The sequence below is a fragment of the Mirounga leonina genome, unplaced genomic scaffold, assembly GCF_011800145.1.
Source record: "Mirounga leonina isolate KUSES-001 unplaced genomic scaffold, KU_Mleo_1.0 Mir_101222, whole genome shotgun sequence".
Taxonomy (NCBI): Eukaryota; Metazoa; Chordata; class Mammalia; order Carnivora; family Phocidae; genus Mirounga; species Mirounga leonina.
The window spans coordinates 516179-543970 of NW_023270085.1; the positions used below are offsets into that span (position 1 = coordinate 516179).

Consider the following 27792-nt stretch of genomic DNA (forward strand, 5'->3'; position numbering starts at 1 on the left):
AGAGAGTGACATTCTAGTTTGTATATCAGTTGTTTATGAGTTTGGTTGACATCAATCAGCCTCCCTGGATAGGTTAATTCTGGGGCACTATCAAAATCGAATTTCTGACCATGACAGACTGCCACTCCTGAAGGTCCTTAACAACCAGATTGTCAACCTTTCCCTGGGGATATCCCTGTCTCTACATAGGCTTATTGCTTAAGAGAAACTAGTCAGGCTCAATATGACATTAAGATTAAGGAAAAAGATAAACATATATAATATATACTACATATAATTTTTACTACACATATACTGCATAGTATATATAATATACTACTACATATATATAATAGACACTACAAGTAATATATATTATACATAAAATTTTCAACCAGTCTGTTAATCTATTCTCTAAGTAAACCTTTAGGGCAAGATTCCTATAGGGCAAATTTATAGGTGAAGAATCTGAGACTCAGTAGTTTAATTCACTTCCTCAAGGTCATACACCTAAGAAGTGGCCAAGATTGGACTTGAGCCTAGATATTCTAATTTCAAATTCAAGACTCCTTTTGTTACATGACAGTTTTAAGAGCTTCAGCCTTCAGGTTCCCTTTTGCTTCTCCCTTTTGCTCCATAGAACTGTTGGTAATGCTTCAGAAAACATGTAACTTGCAGTGAATTTTGGCTCCTCTGCCCTTTTAATTCCAAGGAAATAACCTAAACTACAATTTACCAGGCAGAATGAAAGGACTGAGTAAGTCTCAGGCACTTCATTAAAGGATACTGAAGAATTCTGTAGCTGTACCAAAGAGAAAAGAAGGGCCCCCTGGAGTTCAGCATATGAAGAAAAGTTTTAGGTTTCATGGGGAAAGAGGGAATTTGGTCTTGGAAAGGAGGTAGAGTAAGAGAAGAGATGGTAGAAGCCAGAGACAGCATGGCCAATCAGAAAAGTCACTGAGTGGAAATGTAAGAAGCATAAATAAATGTCACTCTTTTTGAGTAAGGAGAGAGGGGGAATGATGGAGAAAGGAAGGGAGTGGGGCTGCTCTGAGGGACAAAATATATTAATAAAGAATATCATGAGCAGACCCATAATGAGTAGGGATAGGAAACGAATCTATCTCTGTCCTGCCTGCTGTGAGAGGTAGTCATTTTGAAAATTGAGCCACAATATTTCAGGTAAAAAAATACTATCATACATTAGCTCTGCCTCCTGCCCTCTATATAGAAAGTAGCTCCCCAGGAGCCACTGCATACCTCTATATGGGTGGTAAGGCAGGCTTGCTTATGAGACCTGTGTGGAGCTACAATATCAAAATCTTTGCTTGTTTTCTCACCATCTTACATCAGTTATGCATTCTTAACAGCCAGTGTTAAATTGACAGAGCAATGATTTTTTTTTGTTACTCTAGAAACTGACTTCTCTTTGATCTTAGGACATTGATTGACTTGATTCAACATGTTTTTCCTGCTATAAAATGTTCATTTTATGTTGTAAATATTTTGGACTCTTTCTCTTTCCATATATTTCTCTCTCTGTCTCTCTCTCTGGTCAGAATAGAATTCAACTGCTTTCAAAGTCACCAAATGGGAATTTTTTTCAGCAATTTCTATGCTATTTACAGAGTAGAGTTGCTATTAGGTAGATGGAAAACTTCAGCAGTAGGAACAATTTGTGCAGACACCTTTTTTCAGAAGTAAATTTATGGAAGAAAATCATGGTGTGAAAAATACCTTTGTGGTTTGGGGGTCCATTTTATAAAAATGTCTTTGAAAGATATTACCTAATGATGGCTGTTTACGTTGAAAACTGTACCTACTCCCTGAGACTCAAACAGTATTCTTTGATTCAGCCCAGGCAGAGACATTAAAAGGGAAACATGCATCCTATAATCAGAGAGCAGAACTGCCATCACCCAGATTACACCTGGCTTTTCTTTTGTCTTCTGTTTCAATTGCCATTGTCCATTTCAGTAGGATCTATACTTCTAGGGATATTTCCTGAGAAGGTGAAAGTCATTTTATTTGGACTGTGTCTTATATACACATCACAAGGATAGCTGTATCTAGAACAGCAAATATTTATGGGATTGTAACTTTTTGTAGGCCCTAAAAGTACAAGTGTAGTTCTTTTTAACCTTCTTAGTTTGAACCCAACTATTTCTTCACTTTGAACATGAAGATGAGACATTATAGAATGGGACAAATAGCAGTTGAAGCCAAAGGACTAGAGAGAGGGAAGACTGGAAATGTTTTGAGCTAGCTCATAAGTTGGGAAGCAGGTTAGGCGATCCCACCTGAGGGTTTCCTATGGAGATTGGGGGTTCAGCATGGGGCAGTAGCACTGGGAATGAACAGAGAGATTCAGTGATAAAATTTGTTTGTGGGAAAGGCAGTATGTGCAGAGAAGAAACAATTACCAGAATTTCCTTAGCATAAATTCAGTCTTGGTTCACACACACACACACACAAATAGGATAGACTTCTTACTAAAATATTAGTTGTAATTGTTGATAATAGTTCATTAGGGAGTGAGCAAGTGGTAGGTGCAGGTAAAAGACGCATAGGTAAGGGTTGTTTGGCTCTGAGAAAGCCTGACCCTGTTAATTGGATATATTAGACATGAGTTTTCATCTTATGAAAGGCCTTTTCACTGTATGAAAGGATTCATCAAATGTTTCTTCTCTGTAATTATCACTTAGGGCATTTTCAATGTTTGACTTACAGCTCATCAGGAATTTATTGTTCCATAAAAAAAGCCATACTCATATTCCAGGTGGAAACACTGTAGCCACTGAGGCCAGGCTATGCTGTGATAAAGTTTGCAATGTTCAACTCCAAAGGAAACATCTGAAGTTTTGCAAGACAAGCCAGAGCTCAGTCTGATTAAAAATGTTGGAGCAGAGCCATAAAGCTTCTCACTATTTTCTGGAGCTCTACCATATTGTTGAGAGCTCCTAAGGAAAATGGAATAAGCAAAGATGAACTGCATCATTCTGTAAAGCACAGCGAAAAAATGTAACTGCTACCTAAACAGGGAGTGCACACTGGTATACCATGCCCCCCCAAAAGATTTTATTGTTCTATATAATATTTCCAAAAAGTGAATACTAATAATTAAAAACCAAAAGATTGCATACCTAGTCTTTCAACTTAACTTGAAAATTCAGAAATTCTCTTATCCCTGGGTTTACATTTCAGCAAGCATGGCAATAATCTCCTAGAAAAGAGCAGTGACTACCCCTTTAAGATGAGACATGTTTTCTCTAGTCTGTGTTTTTTTTTTTTCCCCTAATATCCAGCCTCTTTAAAAAAAAAAATTCACTATCTGCCTGGCCCCTGAGGTATTTAAGTTTTCAACCCCCAATCTGGAAAATGAATTTCTTTAAAAAGAGAAATGCATTTAGATAGCCCAGGGCAGACACTAGTCAAGAGAAAATCACAGATAAATCCTCTTTTTACCAATCCCTGTTATCTATCTCCACCCTATTGCTCTGGCCCGCTAGGAGGAGCATTTTCACCCAACAAGTATTTTTGAGCACCTACTATGTTCTATGCCCTAGGGATACAGCAGTAAATAAGGTAGGAAAAGTCCATGCTCTCATGAAGTTTATATTGTAGTGAGGCGGGGGAGATAAAAAAATAAATACCCCATCCCCCAACCCACTTCCATGATGGGCATTAAGAAGGGTACATGATGTGATGAGCACTGGGTGTTACACGCAACTGATTAATCATTGAACACTTCATCAGAAACTAATGATGTAGTATATGTTGGCTAATTGGATTTAAATAAATAAAAAAAGAAGAAAATAAATATGTAATAAGATATCAAATAGTAACAAATACAATAAACAGAAATAAAGCCAAGCAAGAGAAAAAAAACAGTGATGGGTAGTTCATCAGTGAATGATTAGATCAAGAAAATATGTCATACATACATATAATCGAATATTATTTCCCTTTGAAAAAGAAGGAAATCCTGTCATTTACTAAAACATGGATGAAACTGGAGGGCATTATGCTAAGTAAAGTAAGCCATAGAGAGAAAGGCAAATATTATACTGCATGGTATCACTTATATGTTTATCTTTATCTAAAAAAAAAAACAAAAACCCTGAAGTCATAGAGAAAGAGAATAGGAAAATGGCTGTCAAGGGCTGGAAGAAAATAGGGAGAAATTGGTAAAAGGGTGCAACCTTTCAGTTGTAAGATGAATAAGATCTGAGAATCTAATGTATAACATGGTGACTGTAGTTGATAACACTGTATTGTATAATTGAAATTTGCTAAGAGGGCAGAATTTACAGGTTCTCACCAAAAAAGAAGAAGAAGAAGAAGAGGAAGAAGAAGAAGAAGAAGAAGAAGAAGAAGAAGAAGAAGAAGAAGAAGAAGAAGAAGAAGAGGAAGAAGAAGAAGAAGAAGGAGAAGAAGAAGAAGAGGAGGAGGAGGAGGAAGAGGAAGAAGAAGAAGAAAGAAGAAGAAGAATTAGAAAGAAGAAGAAGAATTAGAAAGAAGAAGAAGAATTAGAAGAAGAAGAAGGTAAATATGTGTGGTAATGGATGTGTTAATTAATTCAACAGGGGTATACTCTCACAATGTATATGTATATCAAATCATCATGTTGTATACTTTAAATATCTTACAACTTTGTCAATTTTACCTCAATAAAGCTAAAAATTTTTAAACAAAGAAAGTGCAGATACCTTGATATATCTGGTCATCACAAAGAGAAGGCAGAGAAACTGAAGCAGTCCCTTCCCCCAGATCTGGCAGTGAAGGAGATGAAATGGACCTGGCCCACTGATTTAAACTGTACTAAAATTTCTAAAATTCTAAACAAAAGAAAACAAAAAACAAAAACAAAGAAAGTGATGGGTAGTATTATTTTATATAGTGTGTCCAGGGAACGCTATTAAGTAGGTAATATTTAAGCCGAGACCTATATGAAGAGTGAGTGAGTCATGGGAACAGCAGGGGGAAGAGTGTTCCAGGCTCAGGAAATAGCAAGTGCAAAGACCGTCAGCCAGGACTGTGCTTGGTGAGTACAAGAAATAGAAAGGAAGCTAGTGTGTGTGATATTTGAGACAGATAGGCAGATTGTAGTAGAAAATGAGATCAGAAATCAGAAAAGATTATATCATGCATTGTAGGCCATGGCATAGATTTGGGATTTCATTCTGAGTGTAACAGAGAGGGTTCTATAATTGGAGGGTTCTGATTAGAGGAATATGATCTGACTTACATATTAAAAGGATCATTCTGGCTACTGTGATGGGGGACTGTGACTATATGGGGACAAGGAAGAAGCTGGGAGACCAGTTAGGAGGCCATTGCAGTGAGCCAAGCAATTGATGATCATGGCTCAGACTAGGGTGGTAACAATGGAGGTGGGGAAAGTCATCAGAATCTGGACATGTCTTGAAAATAGAGCCATTGGTTCTGCTGGTGGACTAGACTGAGTCCCAGGATTTTGGCCTGAGCAACTGGAAGGATGGTGATGGAGATGGAGGAGGCAACTGGAGGATCAGGTTTACAGGGAGGAGAAATCAGAATTCTTGTTTGGGACAAGGGAAGCTTGATATGCCTACTAGATATGTCTACTACTGGAGTTTTTGAGTAGTTGTTGAATAGGCAGTTAGGAATGTAACACTGGAGTTTAGGCAAGAAAATCAGGTGGGCTACAGATATAAATTTGGAAGTTGTCAGCATATATGTAAGTAAGCCTGTGAGTTGGAATGAAATCATCTAGGGAGTAAGTGAGAAGAGGGGACCAGAACCCTGGGGAACTCTAATATTTGGAGATGAGAAAGATGAGAACTAATATTCTCAGTTATTCATGCTTTAGATACATTTCCTTGCAGAAGCCATGGGAGATGGCAGTTATACAGTGTGCTTTGGTGTCTACTGTCAGATTATTAGAAATTTTAAGGGCTGCTAGTGGTTGCTTTCCTTATTAAAGAGAAATGGATTTATTTTTAAACTCAAGGCTATTCCTATCTCTGCTGACTGAACGATAGGAAACCTACCACCACCATTATTTTTCCTCATAGTAGTAACACTATGTATTTGTTGCACATTTTTTCGCTTAATGTTTAATGTTTGTCTTTCTTTGCACTCTCTCTACTCTGAAGACTATAAGCCCCACACTGGCTTGGGGATGTCTATCTTATTCATCACTCTATTTCCCAATACTTAGCACAATACTTGCTATACATAATCTTCAATAATAAAAGATAACATTCATTCATTAACCAGATGGGTTCTAAGGACCTATTAGTGGTCAGACATTGCCCAAGTTGCTGAGGATACAGAGTGCTGCAGACTCTGGCTTGGATGATCTCTGAGCCTAAAATAAGACTAGAATGAGCAGGAACAAAGTAATCTTTGCCATAAGGTATCTGGACATGATCAATGTCTGCCCGTTACGTAGGTGGACTATGTGGTTGCCTGGTGCACAGGAGAAGTTATCCAAGTTCTGCATAATAGCAAACACTGAGTGTGACATATTTCACACTATATCATTATCATTTGAGCCTCAAAGTATCTCTATAATGTAGATATTATTATCCATGTTTTACAGATAAGAAAACTGAGATTCAGGATGCTTCATCAGATAAGTTAGTCCTGCTGAACCAAGTAGTTGAATCAGTGGCCAAACCAGGATTTCTTCAACCAGGGTCTCCTGATTTAACTTTCCATATTAGACTCCTTTATATTTAGAAACTCCATTATTTTAAGATGGAATCAAATCCAGCTGAGTAAGAAATGGTACTAGAGAGATAAAAGCATTATTTTCAGAATAATGACATTTTCCTGCTTCCCCTAGAACTGCTTGCTGGTCAAGGTCAAGTATTAGGGTTGGCTGGAAAATAGAAATTCCATCTTGGTTAAGAGGTACAACTAGTGACCTTGTTGACTGAATCTGTCCTATTGCTCTATAGCCTAGACAACAAGAACACTGACTGAGAACATTTGTTCTGTTACAGTTACAAAAACTTTTGCCAATTGCACACATACAGAAAATTTAGCTTTTTGCAGTAATCAAGAGTTGTGGCAGGGTTAAGAGCCAATCTCAGAAGCTGCTCCAGCTGTTGGGATTGTTGTTCCTATATTTGCTTTTATCTCTTTTATCTGTAATTTAGTTTCTTTTCTTTGTCCATTATATACAATTTCCACCCTATCTGGAACCAAATTTAGAGAGGGATTTCCATAAATGCCAAAATATTTTAAAGGATATGCACCTGTCAGAGGCCTCTTAATAGCACCAGGTTGTATCATGAAATATTGTTTATAATCTTTATTATAACAATTAGAAGAATATTATGATATCTCTTCATTATTTTTATTTATATTTTAGTTTGGGAATAAAAAAGTGGCTTTGTTTCTTTTCCATTAATAAAATCCCTAGTTTCTCATTTAAGCAATACAAGATGGTGAAGTACAGAGAAAAATTTGCATGTCAATACCTATCAAATTTTTTTTAAAGATTTTATTTATTTATTTGAGAGACAGAGAATGAGAGACAGAGAGCAGGAGAGGGAGGAGGGTCAGAGGGAGAAGCAGACTCCCTGCTGAGCAGGGAGCCCGATGTGGGACTCGATCCCAGGACTCCAGGATCATGACCTGAGCCGAAGGCAGTCGCTTAACCAACTGAGCCACCCAGGCGCCCAATACCTATCAAATTTTATGTAACACTTATAACCAAGGTACACTTTATCTCACTGAATTTAACACATAACAATATTTCATTTTATTTATCTACTTCCTAATGGATAGAAGATTATAGGCATTGTATGCTAATATCCATAGCAAAAGAGATATTTTTTCCTTAAAAAGACAAAATGTTTAATAGAAGTTCATGCTAAATGATAAAATAAGGCCAGAAAGTATATTTAACTTCAATAGTTACTTGGTAGCTAAACAAACCATAGTAATAGTTATAAAAATAAATACCCTTTTTACGTAGCAGAACACTGGCATGTTTCCGTCCATTTCGGTTTTCCACATGGCAGGTATAATTTGCCAAGTCAGCCTCCACCACTGAATCAAAGATGAGTGCCAATTCAACTTCTTTTTCTCCAAGATGCTCTTTGAGGAGCCTGAAATAAAGACAGTATTCTTGGTTGAATTGGTTTGACTTGGGGAGAGAGCAGCCATGCAAAACTTGCAGTATGTAGCTCACAAGGTCCAGTGGGCATGGAGATTCTTAACTCAGTGGTATGTATGGAACCTTCAACACGAAAACACAAAAAGTGACTCTTGATGTGAAGATCAAATGGAAAAGGAAAGAAGTGAGGAATTCACTCAGCAAAAAGAAATATTACCATGCCAGTAGGCTTTGATAAATGAAGCCAACATGATTTGTGTGGCAAAAAGGAGGAAACATTGGGCTCTATGTTCTAAGCTGAATTTATGAAAACAAATTAGATTTTTGCACCATGCCATGAAGGGATAAAATTGATAGGTGTAGTGTTTGTGTTAGAAGTTAGAGTTTTGACAACAGGGGGTAAGAAGGTAAAGAAATGAGCCCTGAAAATGGTTATCTTATAAAAAGTAAACTGAAAGTGTTTAGTGGCCTTCTATCCTCAAATATCCATGAGAAGTCTGACCTTTACTTTCCTCTTGCATTTGTCCAATGCAAGCACGTGTTCTGTGCCCTATCCTGCCAATGATGCTAGTCCACTGCCATGGTCCTGCCTTTTCCAGACGCTGTTCCCCATTTGTCTTTCTCCTTTCTCCCCTCACAGGGAAAACCCTCCCCTATGTGACATTTTCTCATAGTCCTGCCTTTTGCTTTCTCAAGTGAGGTTGCAGAGGGCCTTAAATGGCCAGGAATAGGTTTTCTTTACAGAGGAACTGAGTTGCCAGAAACCTTTCCTAAGAAGTGTGTTTCCTGTTTCTTCAGAGAGATATTCTCACCAATGGCCAGCTGCCTCCTGAGTGAGGTGAAAGTGGGTACCCTGCTGACTTTTCTGTTTCCTGCTTTTTTTTAAAAAAAGATTTTATTTATTTATTTGAGAAAGAAAGAGAGCGAGAGAGCAAGAGAGCATGAGCGGGGGGGGGGGGGCGGGGGGGGGGGCAGAAGGGAGGGAGGAGCAGACTCCCCACTGAGCAGGAAGCCCAACTCAGGGCTGGATCCCAGGACCCTGAGACCATGACCTGGGCCCAAGGCAGACACTTAACTGAATGAGCTATCCAGGCACCCCGTCTCCTGCTTTTGACCAGAGAAAAAGCAAATTGCAAGTCTACATGGTGGCAATCATGCCTTTAAGTTCTGGGGTGAGGTTCTTTTTTTTAAGATTTATTTTATTTGAGAGAGAGAGCAGGGGGAGGGGCAAAGGGAGAGGAAGAGAGAGAATCCCTAAGCAGACTCCCTGCTGAGGATGGAGCCTGACGCAGGGCTCCATCCCAGGACCCAGAATCCAGTTGGATGCTTAACTGACTGAGCCACCCAGGGGCCCCTGGGGTGAGGTACTTAAATACATGTATTTGCAAGATAGAAAACTGGAGCGCTGGAGTTAATTCTCATATCCTTTTCGGACACCTGGTTATGAATGCAGAAAAGAACCCTCTGATTTACTGGCATTTAACAGAAAGTTGGAAAAGACAACTATGCTCAGAGAAAAATGGGTTCTAAGTACAGGCCTCCAATTTACAAGTTTAAGCTTGATCCTTACAAAGTCATTAAGTCAATGGTGCCTTAATTTAACTCAGCTTTAAGTTGAGAAAAATACCTACCCTACTCAAATTTGTCGTGAGGGTAAAATGGGTTAAAGTAATTTAAAAAGTTAATAGCATTGTATACATGCAAAGCAATGTTAATAAACATCAACATTTCATTATAAAAAGTAGATTGTTTACATTTTGGCTCCTACAAAAATAGTTATATTGATATTTATTGATATTTAAAGTTCGATTGTCTTAAACTCTTCTGGTTCCCCTTTGAGAGAAAGAAGACTTAAAGTTGGGTTGGTGGAGGAGAGTTCCTGGAATCTGAGTCTCCCACACAGAAATCTGAAGCCCAGATTATATTCCAAATAGTCATGCTTTTAAAACTACCCTGTTTCTGTACCCTCCCAGTGATACACATATCTGAGAGTTGATAATACTGGCATTTGTAACCTGAGTAAGTCTCCTGCCCTTTACGTTTATGTACCATTGCTGAACTAGACAAATGGAAGAATTTTCTTAACCACATTTTATTGGTAGTCTATTAACTTTTTTCTTCCTTGATAAAGTTGTAGTTTTCCTCTCTCAACATATACCTAACCAAGGGAAAAATTAGAATTTGCTGTCTTCATGGTTTATATTGAATTTTACTTTCTCCATTTTCTCTGTGCTATGAGTAAATCCCACTACACTCAATTCTTTTTCTTCTGTGTAACCTGCTATGGAAGAACCCTCTTTAGTGCCAGAATCTGCTTAAGCACCACAAATTAAGTTTGATTTAAAGCTTCATGTGTAGGGCAGCCACAGCCTCTGCCAGGCATGAGGCAGAAAGCTGATCCTCTCCTTCCAGACCAAGCCTTTCCCTCTTCATTTCTAATACAGTTTCCAAAAACAGCTCTTCACAGGCTGCAGAAAGAATCCAGAGGGAGGAATTGAAAAATGATCTGTCATCCATCTATTAATATATTTGAGGTGTCTTAATTATCAGCTCTTGAAAATCTAGAAGTGACTTGCTTTTTGGGAGTTAAAGAGTCAGCTGATGTTTATCTCTACTAATCACTCAGTAGAGCAATCATAATTTCCTAGCAAATATTGATATATAACAATCTACCACTGATTCTTTGTCAGTCACCAGCTAAGTGCCTAGCTCTGGGCTAGACATTTGGTGTAAGATAAATATAAACATTAAAAGACCAGGTCCCTGGGGTGCCTGGGTGGCTCGGTCAGTTAAGTGTTCGATTCTTGATTTGGGATCAGGTCATGATCTCAGAGTCGTGAGATTGAGCCCTGCACTGGGCTCTGTGCTGGGTGTGGAACTTGCTTAAGATTCTCTCTCTCCCTCTGACCCTCCTCTTCAGCTCTTGCATGTGTGTGCGTGCTCTCTCTTGCTTAAGATTCTCTCTCCCTCTGCCCCTCCTCCTCAGCTCTTGCGTGTGTGTGCATGCCCTCTCTCTAAAAAAAAACAAAAAAACAAAAACAAAACAAAACAAAATAAAACAGGTCCCTGCTCCCAGTAAGCATTAAAATTTAAAAAAGAGAAAAGATCTACAAAGTTGAAAAAATATACACATAATGATGTAAAGAAGAGTGGTGCAGTCATGCTTACAACAGCTTTCAAAGACGGGAGAGACTATTTTGACTAAATTAACTGGAAAAGGCTTGAGAAGAGTCTGCCTAGACAAAAAGAATAAGGGAGTGTTTTCTAGGATGGAAGATAAGAACAGGTTTTTGCAGAATATGTGAAAGACACTAAAGAGGCTGGCTTTGGAATGGAGGATACAAATGAGAGGATCTTGGGAGATACTTCAAGTAACTTCAGAAGCATTTTACTCCAAGGATTAACACTGAAGGCAAGTTATATGCAACAGCAAACACCAGAAAAAATAGAAAATAATAAGTTCAGGTGACAGAAATTACCACCTTCAAAAGTTTTATTTAGTCAAGACCTATTCTTAAAAACTAGTACTAAAAAAAGCTTGGAAGTTGTCATTCTCATCCTTACAATAAGAAAAACAGCTGAAGAAAATTAAAATTAACAATGATTAGATCCATCAGAGAGTTGAGGTCACAGGGTAAACTCCTGCCCCAGAAACTTCAGACAGGCAAATACTGAGAATCACAGTATAGTGGGAGCAGAAACCAAGGAGCAAGAGCCAGTACAGATAGAAACAAACTATAACTGATAAGTCACTGTAGGGCCACTACACACTAACCAGAGAGTTTAAAAACTCCGTTAGATCTAATCTTTGGGGTACTCCATATTTTCAAGAAGTTTGCTTCTAGGAGCACTACCAGGGTCTTAGGGTGAAGATCACAGAAAAGTTTCCCTATGTTTCTGTCAGGGAATTAAAAAAAAGCACTATCTTGAAATGAGCCCAGAGCACTCCCTTCTTCTTAACAAAGGCCTGTCCTGAAAGGAAACTCTTGTATCAGAGCCTAAACTGCTTGGATTTTACCAAACCTAACCTTCCTGAGGGAAGGGAAATACAGTACCCAACTCCAGCCCCCTCAAACTTTCCTGTCTCACTTAAAAAGAGGAGGAAAGCTGAGAAGAAGTTGTGAAGGTCATAGTTCAGAGTCACAGGCTCACTAAAAGACTGAGACTTTATCATAGGATTATAGAATGCTTACCACCACATCAATCAGGCTCCTGTATGATAACAAGGGCTTTCAGCTGAAAGAACTGCAAAGCTCAGACCCTATTTAAGAAGGAGTCTCTAGGAAAACACAAAGAAAACAGTGGAGACATAAACAAGTACATTATAGGAAATTTTAGCTTCTTACACCTACAACTAGAGCAAACACTAAACCCAGCCTAACAACATAAACATAAAATCTCACACTAAAAGCCTATTTACTTCAGTTCCTCTTACCTGATACATAATATGTGGTTTTCTTTTCTTTTCTTTTTTTTTTTAAAGAGAGAATGAGAGACAGAGAGCATGAGAGGGAGGAGGGTCAGAGGGAGAAGCAGACTCCCTGCCGAGCAGGGACCCCGATGCGGGACTTGATCCCGGGACTCCAGGATCATGACCTGAGCCGAAGGCAGTCGCTTAACCAACTGAGCCACCCAGGCGCCCCCATAATATGTGGTTTTCAAAAACAACAAAAAGTTACCAAAAAAAATTAAAAAAAAAAAAAAAAAAAACAATACCCCCCCCCCCAAAAAAAACCCCAAAGAAACAAAAACCCAAAGAACGCAGTCTGAAGAGACAAAACACGCATCAGAACCATATTCAGATATGGCAGAGATTTTGGAATGATCAAACTGGGAATGCAAAATAACTGTTTAATATGTTAAGGGATTCAATGGGAAAAGTGAACAATATATATCAATAGATGGGTAATGTAACCAGAGAGATGGAAACTAAGAAAGAATCAAAAGAAAATGCTAGAAATAAAAACACAGTAACTAATAGAAATAAAGAATGCTTTTCATGGGCTCATCAGTAGACTGGACAGAGGTGAAGAAAGAATTAGTGATCTTGAAGATACATCAATAGAAATCTCCTAAACGGAAATGTAAAGAGTAAAAGGTCTGGAAAAATGGAATAAAATATGAAACTCCCAAAGGATAATTACAAAAAGGGTAAGACATATGTAATGGAAATACCAAAATGAGAAGAAAGAAAGGAATAATTAGAAATATTTAAAGTATTAGAGCTGACAATTTTCCAAAGTTAAAGACTCCAAACCACAGATTGTAGTAAGTTAAGAGAATACCAAGCAGAATTAATACTAAAAAATATACACATTGATATATCATATTATAACTGCAGAAAATCAAAACAAAGAGAAAATCTTGAAATAATCCAGAGGAAATAAAAGTACCTATACAAGAACAAGAATAAGAAATACATCAGATTTGGGGAAAAAAGATGGCAGAGGAGTAAGGGACCATATTCCAACCGGTACCCGGAATTGAGCTGGATATCTACCAGACCACTCTGAACACCCATGAAATCAGCCTGAGATATAAGAAGATAGATCTGGATCTCTACAAACAGAATATCGCAGGCAGTGGTTTTGAGGTATGAAGCAGGGAGCAGTGATTCCACGGGCAGATATCAGAAGATAAATGGAAGGGGGAGGGAGCCATGGGGATCTTACACCCCTGGTGAGCGATAGCCTCCCACAATGGGGACAGGGTACAGACCGGTAGTGATGGGGAAAGGACTTTAGGACAGCCCTCCGGACTGAAACCTGGAGTGGCAAGGCTGCGCGTGCAACCTGGGGGTGGTTGGCAGTTTTAGAAGCACAAAGGACAGAGACGTGACCCCGTGCCCCGACCTAGAGGAGAGGACTGGGAGCACTGCTGAGGGGCACACAACACAGGATGCTGCAGTTTATAGCAGTACAGACAGAAACGGAGATAGTGTGGCCAGGAGGCTCAGTGAAGAGCAGACTGCAATCTCTCTGCTCTGAGGCAGAGGGTTGGAAATGCTCTCTTCTTCTCTGACTCTCGGAAGAGAGGCAGAAAGCCACCAGAGAAAGCCACCAGAGAACAAAAGCCCCCCAAAACCGGTTTTCACTGAGCACAGCCCCACCCACAGGGGGCAGGGCAACTGTGCCCAAACAGGGTTGCCTGAGTGACAGTGTGGCAGGCCCCTCCCCCAGAAGACAGGCTGGGAGAACAAGAGGCTGACAACCCTAAGGTCCTTATAAAACAGGTGCATCTTGCTTGCATTGTGGTCAATAATTTGGACTCTGTACATTCCCTTAACAAACCCTCAACAGAATGACTAGGAGGAAGAACCCCCAAAAGAGGAAAGACTCAGAGACTGTGACTTCTGGCACAGATTTACAAATGGATACAGATATAACCAAGATGTCGGAAATGGACTTCAGGGTAGCAGTTATAAAGACAATAGCTAGAATGGAGAAATCGATTAATGACAACACAGAGTCTCTAAGGGTAAAGATGGAAGTTGAACTGACAGAACTTAAAAATGCTATCAATGAGATCCAATCTAATCTAGATAATCTAACAGCTAGGGTAAGCGAGGCAGAAGAACATATTAGTGATCTAGAAGACCAATTGATAGAAAAGAAGGAAAAAGAGGAGGCCAGGGAGAAACAACTCAAAATCCATGAAAACAGAATCAGAGAAATAAGTGACAGCATGAAACGTTCCAATGTCAGAATTGTTGGGTCCCTGAGGGGGTGGAGAGAGAGAGAGAGGACTAGAAGATATATTTGAGCAAATTGTAGCTGAGAACTTCCCTAATCTGGGGAATGAAACAAACATTCGTGTCCTAGAGGCAGAGAGGACCCCTCCCAAGATCAAGGAAAACAGGCCAACGCCCTGGCATGTAATAGTAAAACTTGCAAACCTTAGAAACAACAAAACCATCTTAAGGGCAGGTAGGGGGAAGAGATTCCTTACGTACAGAGGGAAGAACATCAGAATAACATCAGACCTATCCACAGAGACCTGGCAAGCCAGAAAGGTCTGGCAAGACATATACAGGGTACTAAACGAGAAGAACATGCAGCCAAGAATACTTTATCTGGCAAGGCTGTCATTTAGAATGGATGGAGAGATGCAGAGATTCCAAGACCAGCAGAAACTGAAAGAATATGTGACCACTAACTTGGCCCTGCAAGAAATATTAAGGGGGGGTTTATAAAAGCAGAAAGACCCCAAGAGTGATACACAACAGAAATTTACAGGGACAATCTATAAAAACAAGGTCTTCACAGGCAACATGATGACAATAAACTCATATCTTTCAATAATCACTCTCAACATGAATGGCCTAAATGCTCCCATAAAACGGCATAGAATTGCAGATTGGATAAAAAGACAGGACCCATCCATATGCTGTCTGCAAGAGACTCATTTTGAACCTAAAGATACATCCAGACTGAAAGTGAAGGTATGGAGATCCATCTTCCATGTCAACGGACCTCAAAAGAAAGCTGGGGTAGCAATTCTTATATCAGACAAATTAGATTTTAAACTAAAGACTGTAATAAGAGACACAGAAGGACACTATATCATTCTTAAAGGGTTTATCGAACAAGAAGGTCTAACAATTGTAAATATCTACGCCCCCAACATGGGAGCAGCCATCTACATCAGCCAACTGTTAACCAAAATAAAGAGTCATACTGATAACAGTACGTTAATTGTAAGAGACCTCAATACTCCACTCTCAGCAATAGACAGATCATCTAAGCAGAAAATCAACACAGAAACAAGAGCTTTGAATGACAATTGGACCAGGTGGACCTCAAAGATATATACAGAACATTCCACCCTAAAACAACAGAATACTCATTCTTCTCGAGTGCACATGGAACTTTCTCCAGAATAGACCACATACTGGGTCACAAATCAGGTCTTAACTGATACCAAAAGACTGAGATTATTCCCTGCATATTTTCAGACCATAATGCTTTAAATCTGGAACTCAATCACAAGAAAAAATTTGGAATAAATTCAAACACTGGAAGCTAAAGACCACTCTGCTCAAGAATGTTTGGGTCAACCAAGAAATCAAAGAAGATCTTAAACAATTCATGGAAACCAATGAGAATGAAAACACAACAGTCCAAAACCTATGGGATACTGCAAAGGCGGTCCTAAGGGGGAAATACATAGCCATCCAAGCCTCACTCAAAAAAATAGAAAAATCCCGAATTCACCAACTAACTCTACACCTTAAAGAACTAGAGAAAAAGCAACAAATGATGCCTAAGTCATGCATTAGAAGAGAAATACTTAAGATTAGAGCAGAGATCAATGAATTAGAAACCAGAAACACAGTAGATCAGATCAACGAAACTACAAGTTGGTTCTTTGAAAGAATTAATAAGATTGATAAACCACTTGCCAGACTTATCCAAAAGAAAAGAGAAAGAGCCCAAATTAATAAAATTATGAATGAAAGGGGAGAGATCATGACTAACACCAAAGAAATAGAAACAATTATTAGAAATTATTATCAACAACTATATGCCAATAAACTGAGCAATCTGGATGAAGTGGATGCCTTCCTGGAAACCTATAAACTGCCAAGACTGAAACAGGAAGAAATGGACAACCTGAATAGGCCAATAACCAGTAACGAGATCGAAGCAGTGATCAAAAATATCCCAAAAAACAAGAGTCCATGGCTTGATGGATTCCCTGGGGAATTCTACCAAACATTCAAAGAAGAAATAATACCTATTCTACTGAAGGTGTTTCAAAATAGAAACAGAAGGAAAACTTCCAAACTCAGTCTATGAGGCCAGCATTACTTTAATCCCCAAACCAGGCAAAGACCCTATTAAAAAGGAGAATTTCAGACTGATATCCCAGATGAATATGGATTCAAAAATCCTCAACAAAATCCTAGCTAATAGGATCTGACAATACATTAAAAGGATCATCCACCACAACCAAGTGGGATTTATTCCCGGGATGCAAGGGTGGTTCAACATTCGCAAATCAGTCAATGTGATAGAATACATTAATAAGAGGAGAGAGAAGAACCCTATGGTCCTTTCAATTGATGCAGAAAAAACATTTGACAAAATACAGCATCCTTTCCTGATTAAAACTTTAGAGTAGAGGGTTAGAGGGAACATTCCTCAAGTTCATAAAATCCATCTATGAAAAACCCACAGCAAATATCATCCTCAGTGGGGAAAAGGTGAGAGCCTTTCCCTTAAGATCAGGAACATGTCCAGGATGCCCACTCTTGTCACTATTGTTCAACATAGTACTAGAAGTCCTAGCAACAGCAATCAGACAAGAAAAAGAAATAAACGTTATTCAAATTGGCAAAGAAGAAGTCAAACTCTTTCTCTTTGCAGATGACATGTTACTTTATGTGGAAAACCCAAAAGACTCCACCCCCAAATTACTAGGACTCATACAGTAATTCAGTAATGTGGCAGGATACAAAATCAATGCACAGAAATCAGTTGCTTTCTTATACACTAACAATGCAACTGTAGAAAGAGAAATTAAAGAAACGATTCCATTCACAATAGCACCAAAAACCATAAAATACCTCAGAATAAACCTAACCAAAGATATAAAGGATCTATACTCTAGGGACTACATAACACTCATGAAAGAAATTGAAGAAGGGGCGCCTGGGTGCCTCAGTTGGTTAAGCGACTGCCTTCAGCTCAGGTCGTGATCCTGGAGTCCCGGGATTGAGTCCCACATCAGGCTCCCTGCTCAGCAGGGAGTCTGCTTCTCCCTCTTCCCTCCCCCCTCTCATGTGCTCTCTCTCTCTTTCTCTCTCTCATTCTCTCTCTCCCAAATAAATAAATAAAATCTTTAAAAAAATAGAAATAAAAAAATTTAAAAATAAAGAAATTGAAGAAGACACAAAAAGATGGAAAAATATTCCATGCTCATGGATCGGAAGAATAAACATTGTTAAAATGTCTATGCTACCCAGAGCAATCTATACCTTCAAAGCCATCCCGATCAAAATTCCAATGACATTTTTCAAACAGCTGGAATAAACAATCCTAAAATCTGTATGGAATCAGAAAAGACCCCAAATCACCAAGAAAATGTTGAAAAAGAAAAACAAAGCTGGGGGCACCATGTTGCCCGATTTCAAGCCAAATTTCAAAACAGTGATCACCAAGACAGCATGGTACTGTTATAAAAACAGACATATAGACCAATGGAACAGAATAGAGAGCCCAGATATGGACCCTCACCTCTATGGTCAAATAATCTTCGACAAGGCAAGAAAAAAATATGCAATGGAAAAAAGACAGTCTCTTCAATAAATGGTGCTGGGAAAATTGGACAGCCACATGCAGAGGAATGAAACTCGCCATTCTCTAACACCATACACAAAGATAAACTCAAAATGGATGAAAGACCTCAATGTGAAACAGGAATCCATCAAAATCCTAGAGGACAACATAGGCAGTAACCTCTTTGACATTGGCCACAGCAACTTCTTTCAAGATACATCTCCAAAGGCAAGGGAAACAAAAGCAAAAATGAACTTTTGGGACTTCATCAAAATAAAAAGCTTCTGCACAGCAAAGGAAACAGTCAACAAAACAAAGAGACAACCCACAGAACGGTAGAAGATATTTGCAAATGACACTACAGATAAAGGGCTGGTATCCAAGATCTATAAAGAACTTCTCAAACTCAACACCCAAAAAACAAATAATCAAGTCAAAAAATGGGCAGAAGACATGAACAGACACTTCTCAAAGAAGACATACAAATGGCCAACAGACACATGAAAAAAATGTTCAACATCATTAGCCATCAGGGAAATTCAAATCAAAACCACATTGAGATACCACCTTACACCAGTTAGAATGGCAAAAATGGACAGGGCAAGAAACAACAAATGTTGGAGAGGTTGTGGAGAAAGGGGAACCCTCTTACACTGTTGGTGGGCATGCATGTTGGACAGCCACTTTGGAAAACAGTGTGGAAGTTCCTCAAAAAATTAAAAATAGAGCTACCCTATGACCCAGCAATTGCACTACTGGGTATTTACCCCAAAGGCACAGATGTAGTGAAAAGAAAGGCCATAAACACCCCAATGTTCATAGCAGCAATGTCCACAATAGCCAAACTGTGGAAAGAGGTGAGATGCCCATCAACAGATGAATTGATAAAGAAGATGGGGTCTATATATACAATGGAATATTACTCAGCCATCAGAGAGAATGAATACCAAACTTTTGCATCAACATGGATGGGATTGGAGGAGATTATGGGAAGTGAAATAAGTCAAACAGAGAAGGTCGATTATCGTACGGTTTCACTTATTTGTGGAACATAAGGAGCAGCATGGAGGACATTAGGAGAAGTAAAGGAAAAATGAAGGGGGGGAATCGGAGGGGGAGATGAACAGTGAGAGACTATGGACTTCGAGAAACAAACTGAGGATTTTAGAGGTGAGGGGGGTGGGGGGATGGGTTAGCCCAGGGATGGGTATTAAGGAGGGCACGTACTGCATGGAGCACTGGCTGTTATATGAAAGCAATGAATCATGGAACACTACATCAGAAACTAATGATGTATGGTGACTAACATAACATAATAAAATTAAATTAACAATAAGAAATACATGAGATTTATCTTTAGAAACCATGCAAGCAAGAAAAGTAGAGTGAAATATTTGAAGTGTTGAAAAAAACAACCACCAACCTAAAACACTGTATCCATCTAAATTATTCATCAAAAGTGAAGGATATATAGAGTTTCTTAGGCAAAAACTGAGGGAACTTGTTGCCAGTAAACCTGTCTTGCAAGCAGTGTTAAAAGTTCTTCAGAAAAAATGAAAATGATATAGGTCAGAAATTTGGATCTATATAATGAAAGGAGTGTTAGAGAAGAAATAAATGAAGATAAAATATTTTGTTTTTTCCTATTCATGAGATTTATCTAACATGTCACATTTTGTTTAGAACAATAATAGAAAATAGCAGTTATAGCAAAAATAAGTTCAAAGGATCTATTATACAGCATGGTTACTATAGTTAATAATATGGTATTGTATACATGAAAGCTGTTTGGAGTAGATCTTAGACTTTCTCACCTCATTTAAAAAAAGAGTTAATTATGTTAACAGTGTGAGCTGATGGATGTGTTAATTATCTTGATCTTGATAATCATTCTACAATATATATGTATATCAAATCACATTGTACACTTTAAATATATACAATTATATTTGTGGATCATTTTTAATAAAGTTAAAAATGTGAAAACAATAACATCAATGTATTTGGTGATTATAGTTTATGGATAAGTGAAATTAATGACTGTTTTAAGGTACCTGCACTACATGTGAAGCAGTATAGTATTATTTGAAAGTGGTCTTAGATTAGTTATAAATATGTATTGCAAAATGTAGGCCTACCGCTAAATTTTGTAAGAGTACAATTGATATGCTAAGAGACAAGAGAAAATAAAAGCACATAAAATGTTCAAATAAAACCAGAGAAGGCACAAAAAGGAAATTAAGCAAATAATACCATCAATTGGCAACAAAAATAATAAAGTACTTAGGAATAAACTTAACCAAAGAGGTGAATGATGTGTATAGTGAAAATTATAAAATGCTGATGAAAGAAATTGAAGAAAACACAGATAAATGGAAAGACATCTGTATTCATATATTGGAAGAATTAATATTGTTTAAATGTCTAAACTATCCAGAGTGGTCTATAGATTCAGTGTAACCCCTATCAAAATCCCAATGGCATTTTTTTATAGAAATAGTAAAAATATCTTAAAATATATGGAACCATAAAAGACTCCAAATAGCTAAAACAATCTTGAACAGGAAGAGCAAAACTGGAGGGATTGCAATTCCTGATTTCAAATTATATCACAAAGCTACAGTAACCAAAACAGTATGGATTAATATAAAAATAAAAATATAGACAGAACAGTATAGGGCACTGAGAAATAAATCCACAACCCATAGTCAACAGATCTTCAAAAAGCATGTCAAAAATACACAATGGGGAAAGGATAGTCTCTTTGGTAGGTAGTATTGGAAAAGCTTTATATCCACATACAGAAGAATAAAATTGAACCCTTATCTCACATCATATACAAAAATCAATCCAAAGAGGATTAAAGAGGAACATAAAATGTGAAACCATAAAACTACTAGAAGAAAACATAGGGAAAAACTTTTTGACATTGGTCTAGGCAATGATTTTTTTTTTTTTTGTATAAGATACCAAAAGCACAGGAAAGAAAAGCAAAACAAACAACAAACAAAAAAGAAAGACAAGTGCATCAAACTAAAAAGTTTCTAAAATACCATATCATCTCCTTTATATGTGGAATCTAAAAAAAGAAAAAAAAACACAAGCTCATAGATACAAAGACCAAATTGGTGGAGAGGCAGAGGGTTGAAGGGTGGGTGAAATGGGTGAAGGGAATTAAAAGGTACAAATTTCCAGTTACAATATACACAAGTGATGGGGATGTAATGTACAGCATGGCAACTACAGTTAATAATACTGTGTTATATATTTGGAAGTTGCTAATAGAGTAATTCTTAAAATTGCTCATTATAAGAAAAAAATTTGTATGGTGACAAATGTAACTAGACTTATCGTGGTGATCATTTTGCAATATATACAAATATAAAATCATTAGGTTGTACACATGAAACTAATATAATGTATGTCAATTATATTTCTATCAAAAAAGAGAGTGGAAGGGGCACGTGGGTGGCTCAGTTGGAAAAGCATCTGACTCTTGATCTCAGCTCAGTCATGATCTTATGGTTGTGAGATGGAGCCCCACGTTGGGCTATGAACTGGACGTGGAGCCTGCTTAAGGAGGGGGTTGGGGGGATGGGTTAGCCCGGTGATGGGTATTAAAGAAGGCACGTATTGAACGGAGCCCTGGGTGTTATACACAAACAATGAATCATGGAACACTATATCAAAAACTAATGATGTAATGTATGGTGATTAACATAACATAATAAAATAAAATTAATAATAAAAGTCACCTAGAGAATGCTAGTCAAAGGTGATAGTTATATACCAGTACCTAGCACTGCATAATTGTTTGAGAAATATTTATTCACCCAAAGATGGACACAGGTTGTTTCTGTATCTTGGCTATTATTAATAATGCTGCAATGAGCATGAAGGTGCATATATCTTTTTGAATTAGTGTTTTTATTTTCTTTGGATAGATACCCAGTAGGAATTGCTGGATAATATGGTAGTTCTATTTTTAATTTTTTGAGGAACCTCCATACTGTTTTCCACAGTGGCTGCACCAGTTTGCATTCCCACCAACAGTGCACAAGGGTTCCTTTTCTCCACATGCCTGCCAACACTTGTTATTTCTTGTCTTTTTGATACTAGCCATTCTTAGAGGTGTACTGTGATATCTCATTGTGGTTTTAATTTACCTTTCTTTGAAGATTAGTGATGTTGAGTATCTTTTCATATGCCCTTTGGCCATTAGTATGTCTTCTTTGGAGAAATGTCCTTTCAAATCCTCTGCCTATTTTTAAATAGGATTATTGTATTTTTTTGTTATTGAATTATATACGTTTTTAAAATATATTTTGAATATTTAAAAACAAAAAGATTCTCTCTCTCCCTCTCCTCTTTCCCCTCCTTCCCGCTCTTTCTCTGGAAAAAAAAAAAAAGAGTGGAACGGTAACTTAGGGAATAGGAGAAAATATTTGCAAACTATATATCTGATAAGGGGTTAAACCCCAAAACATATAAGGAACTCTTACAACTCAATATAAAAACAAAACAAAACAAATAACCTTATTAAAAGTGGGCAAAGGACCTGAATAAATATTTCTCCAAAAAAGACATATAAATGGCCAATGGGTATATAAAAAGTTGCTCATCTTCACTATCATCAGGGAAATGCAAATCAAAATCAAAATGAGATATTATCTCCCACCTGTTAGAATGGCTATTATCAGAAAGACAAAAGATGAAAATTGCTGGCTAGGATATGGATAAAAGGGAACCCTGTCCACTGTCGGTTGGAATAAAATTGGTTGCAGTCACTATGGACATCAATCCAGATATTCCTCAAAAAATTAAAAATAAAACTACCATATGACCCAGCAATCCCACTTCTGGGTATATATGCAAAGGAAACAAAATAAAGATCTCAGGTATTTTCACTCTCATGTTCAGTGCAGCATTATATAATAGCCAAGATACGGAAACAGCCTGTGTCCATCAATGGAGGAATGGTTTAAAAAAATGTAGTTTATATATACAATGAAATATTATTCAGTCTTAAAAAATAAGGAAACTTTGCCATTTGCAACAACATAAGGGAATCTGAAGAATAGTATGCAAAGCGAAATAAGTCAGAAAATGAAATATACTATATGATATTTATATGTGAAATCTAAAAATACCAAACTCATAGTAACAGAATAGAATGGTGGTTACCCGGAGATGGAGGAAGAAATGAGGAGATGCTGGTCATTCAGGTATATAATGAGTAAGTTCTAGAGACCTAATATACAGCATGATGACTATAGTTAGTAATAAGTTTACTGTATACTTGAAATTTGCTAAGAGAGTAAATATAAAGTGTTTTCACCACGCACACACACACAAAACTGGTAAGTATGTATGGTGGTGGATAAGTTAATAGCTTGATTATGGTTTAGCTTGATTTGTAATGTATACGTATACCAAAACATTATGTTGTATATCTTAAATACACACAATTTTTATATTTATACCTCAACAAAGCTGGAAAATTTTAAAAATCTAGCATGAAATAAAGTGAAAAGATTTGATTCCCCCAAAATAAAATAAAATAAAATATCTAATTCCAATTACTATTCATCCTAAATGGTCCCTTAAACCAAATTGAGCCCTCTTATGATGTCTAGGTTCTTGCACAGTCTCTGGGTTATTATTATAAGTATGAGTAATCATTGTCCAGGAATGATGATTGAGAATATCAAGAATAGGAGTATGCTTCTAAAAAGCTCTTAAACAAATTCTTTCTTTTAATGTCATTTTTAAAGTACCTATTAAAGCCTTATTAGTGACCAGGATCAAACCTACAGTCTGACAAAATCAGACTTATTGACTGAATGCATTGTGGGTGGGACACTTCAAAATAACTGTGGATCATTCCTCAGTTGAAGGTAGGAAGAAAGCATCTTTTGTAATGTTTGGATTTCCACTGAATGATTCTGAGTAGAGTCTAGGGAAGCCCTGATAAATTCTGGATTGGTTGGGATTTTTAAGGTAGGATTGGGAGAAGGGAGGATTGACTAGGAGTTGAGAACTGTCATGAGGCAAGGATGGCTTAGCAATTGGGTATTCCCAGTAATATATGAAAATAGAAAAGTAGTTGTGGGGCATCACTGGTAAGAAAGCAGTAGTCACTCAAAAGAGGTGGGGGTCGTTATGGCATTTTACAATTGCTGCATGACCTTGGGAGAAAAAGTGTTTTCTGTTAACTTTGCAGCTGGCTTTATCTGTCTGTCCTCCCAGGCTGATTAATAGCAGGACTGCTTATTCTCAGTTCAGACTGATTTTCACTCTTTCAGTCCCGGGCAAGTTTTGACTCTACATCCTTAATGTGGTGTACAACAAACCATTCTGGGCAACTGAAGATTCTTGCTAGTTGTGTTTTGATGAATTCAGTCTAGCTCCACTGGAACAGTAAACAAACTACCCAGGGACAGCTCTTCCTTAATCTCTAAACCAATTTTTTTTATTCTGTAAAATAAACTGATACTCTTTTTTCCCACTTATTTATTTATTTATTTTTAAATTTTATTTTATTTTATTATGTTATGTTAGTCACCATACAATACATCATTAGTTTTTGATGTAGTGATCCACGATTCATTGTTTTCGTGTAACAAGCAGTGCTCCATGCAGTACGTGCCCTCCTTAATACCCATCACCGGGCTGACCCATCCCCCCAACCCCCTCCCCTCTAGAACCCTCAGTTTGTTTCTAAGAGTCCATAGTCTCTCACGGTTCGTCTCCCCCTCTGATTTCCACCCCCCTTCATTTTTCCTTTCCTTCTCCTAATGTCCTCCATGCTATTCCTTATGTTCCACAAATAAGTGAAACCATATGATAATTGACTTTCTCTGCTTGACTTATTTCACTTAGCATAATCTCCTCCAGTCCCATCCATATTGATGTAAAAGTTGGGTATTCATCCTTTCTGATGGCTGAGTAATATTCCATTGTATATATGGACTACATCGATACTCTTTATCTCAGATGACTATCATGAAAATCCCAATGTTATTAAGGATGCCAAAATGCTTTTGTAATTTACTGTGTAGTAAAAAAAATGAAAAGGATTTATTATTATTATTATTATTTGCTAATTATAGATTCTTGTCTAGAGTAGCTTATAATATATTATATTTGATACTGGACATCTAGAGTCTGCTCAGTAAAAGGAGATATATATGTTAGGTAGGCTTTAAATATTTTATGCATAGGTCAAGACTAAGATCCACTGTGGAACTACAACTGTGAAGAGTAGAGTCATCACTCCTCTAAAATTCATCCTTCAGATAACTGGCAATTAAGACTGCTCCTAGGTAAAACTATGCTGCTTATGAAGTTTACATTTCCACTGAAGCCTCCTCATGACTTACAAAATCTACATTCACATATAGGTCATAAGATTTGAAACTTATTTAAATCAAAGGCAAAGTGATTGATCAGTGTTCCTTATTCCAATGAGATGAGCTGCGAATGGAGGAAAAGGAGAGATGTGTGTGTGTGTGTGTGTGTGTGTGTGTGTGTGTGTGTGTGAGCTCAATTTGAGGAAGGCCAGAGCAGATGGGGTGCTTCAAAGCACTGAAAAAGTATGGTGGGAGGTTGCCAAAACAGAGCACATATTTTGCCTCGGGCTGCCTGGGACTTCAATAGTTTATACTTGGGAGACAAACTACGTATTCACAGCTCCGTATTTTTTTAATCGATTAGTTATTAAAAGGTTACTTTGCATCTTTAATATAGGCTTGCTTTATTTCCAAGAATAAAATCTTTTCGTACCTGTACCACATTCCCTTCTTTGTTAAGAGCATTTTACTCATTCAAGGAAAGGATGTTAAGGTGAACAGATGGAAACAGAAGGCCAGAAAGTGGTGGAAGTAGGAGTGAAGAAAACGAAACTAAAACCAAACAAAGCCCGTATACAACTTGTAGCCTTTCAGGAATTGAAAGTAAATAAAATTATTTGCATTTTAAGAAGCTTGTTTGAAAAACCTTAAGATAAATTGAATATGTTTTTCAGCTCAAGAATTACAAAAGATTTGGTAAACGTTTTGTGGTATTGCCTAAGGGGAAAAACAGATATTGATAGGAAGATTTGTAAAGTGAGATTTATAATCAAAAATTACTCTCCATTGGGGGAAAGCAATTGCATCGAAAGTCATGCAGTCTCCTTTTACAATCAGATGCAATTAATTCTGCAGGCAAGGGGCGCCTGGGTGGCTCAGTTGGTTGAGCAACTGCCTTCGGCTCAGGTCATGATCCTGGAGTCCCCGGATCAAGTCCCACATCGGGCTCCCTGCTTGGCAGGGAGCCTGCTTCTCCCTCTGACCCTCCCCCCTCTCATGTGCTCTCTCTCTCTCATTCTCTCTGTCTCAAAAAAAACAAAAACAAAAACAAAACAAAACCTTAATTCTGCAGGCAAGTTTAGAAACTATTTTTATTGTTGTTGTTTAATAGGATGAGTTCAATTTCTCTGACATTTTTTACTAGCACTGTGGGATACATACCTCACTAGCAAATTATTTTATTTTTTTAATTCTCAAGACTCTGATAATATTAATTAAAAGTAAGTTCTGTAAAGACATGGAACTGGATTGGCCTTTTGAGAATGCTCACACCCAAAGACTACTACTCCTTTTCAAGAACTCTTTTATGCCAGTTTGCAAATTCTTCCCATTGAGCTTTAATAGAGGGACAGAAATTAGGATGTCCTTTCCTAATGATGATTTCCAGTGGGTCTCTTCCCAATGATTATTTGACTTCTCTGAATAGACATGATAGAGCTTATAGAGAGCAGCTTGTTGAAATGACTTTAAACTGGTAGAAGACAATAACCAAATTTGCACAATTGCAGCTTATGCTACGGCACATATCAAATTCCTTTGACATCCCTACAGATGACATCTTCTGGGGTCACTGGAAAATCTGGGATGCAGTTGTATGAGATAGGGTGGGAGTTGTGAATGGTACTACATTTGGGTTCAGATTTCCTTAAGGCTCAGTCTCTTAGCAACATCAGAGAATTGGGAGGGCTATGCCAATTTCTGCTAAAGGGACATAAAGGAGAATCTGTATGCCCAGAGTGCAGTCTGAGTGCTTTGACAACAGGTTGCAAGTCAGAAGATGCAAGGAGCCACTGTGGTCAAAGTAACCCAGAGAGAGAGAGAAAAAAATAATAACCCAGATAGCAAACAAATGATAACTCCAAAACCCTCCTCAGGATTTGATCAAATATACTAGTCAAGCTGCCGGGGGACTGCTTTGTACAGAAGTTGCATTTACTGTAGTCTGATTGACATTATTTCAGCAAGCCTTTGGTAAATACCCAAGCTTTTCCCCTAGGTAGGTTTCTTTTTTTCCCCCCAAAGTTCTCTACTCCCCAGGGGCAACAGTAAGAGAAAAAAAAGTTGCAAC

The 27792-nt window shown here is 37.7% G+C and overlaps 1 protein-coding gene across 1 annotated transcript in view; it reads right to left on the bottom strand.

Moving 5' to 3' along the window:
* Nucleotides 1-27792, bottom strand: part of IL1RAPL2 (interleukin 1 receptor accessory protein like 2) — a 1205338-nt gene that overhangs the window by 20013 nt on the left and 1157533 nt on the right. Inside the window, exon 8 of the mRNA XM_035007492.1 lies at nucleotides 7939-8084. Coding sequence (XP_034863383.1) covers nucleotides 7939-8084 — 146 coding nt within the window. The remainder of the gene's footprint in view (nucleotides 1-7938; nucleotides 8085-27792) is intronic.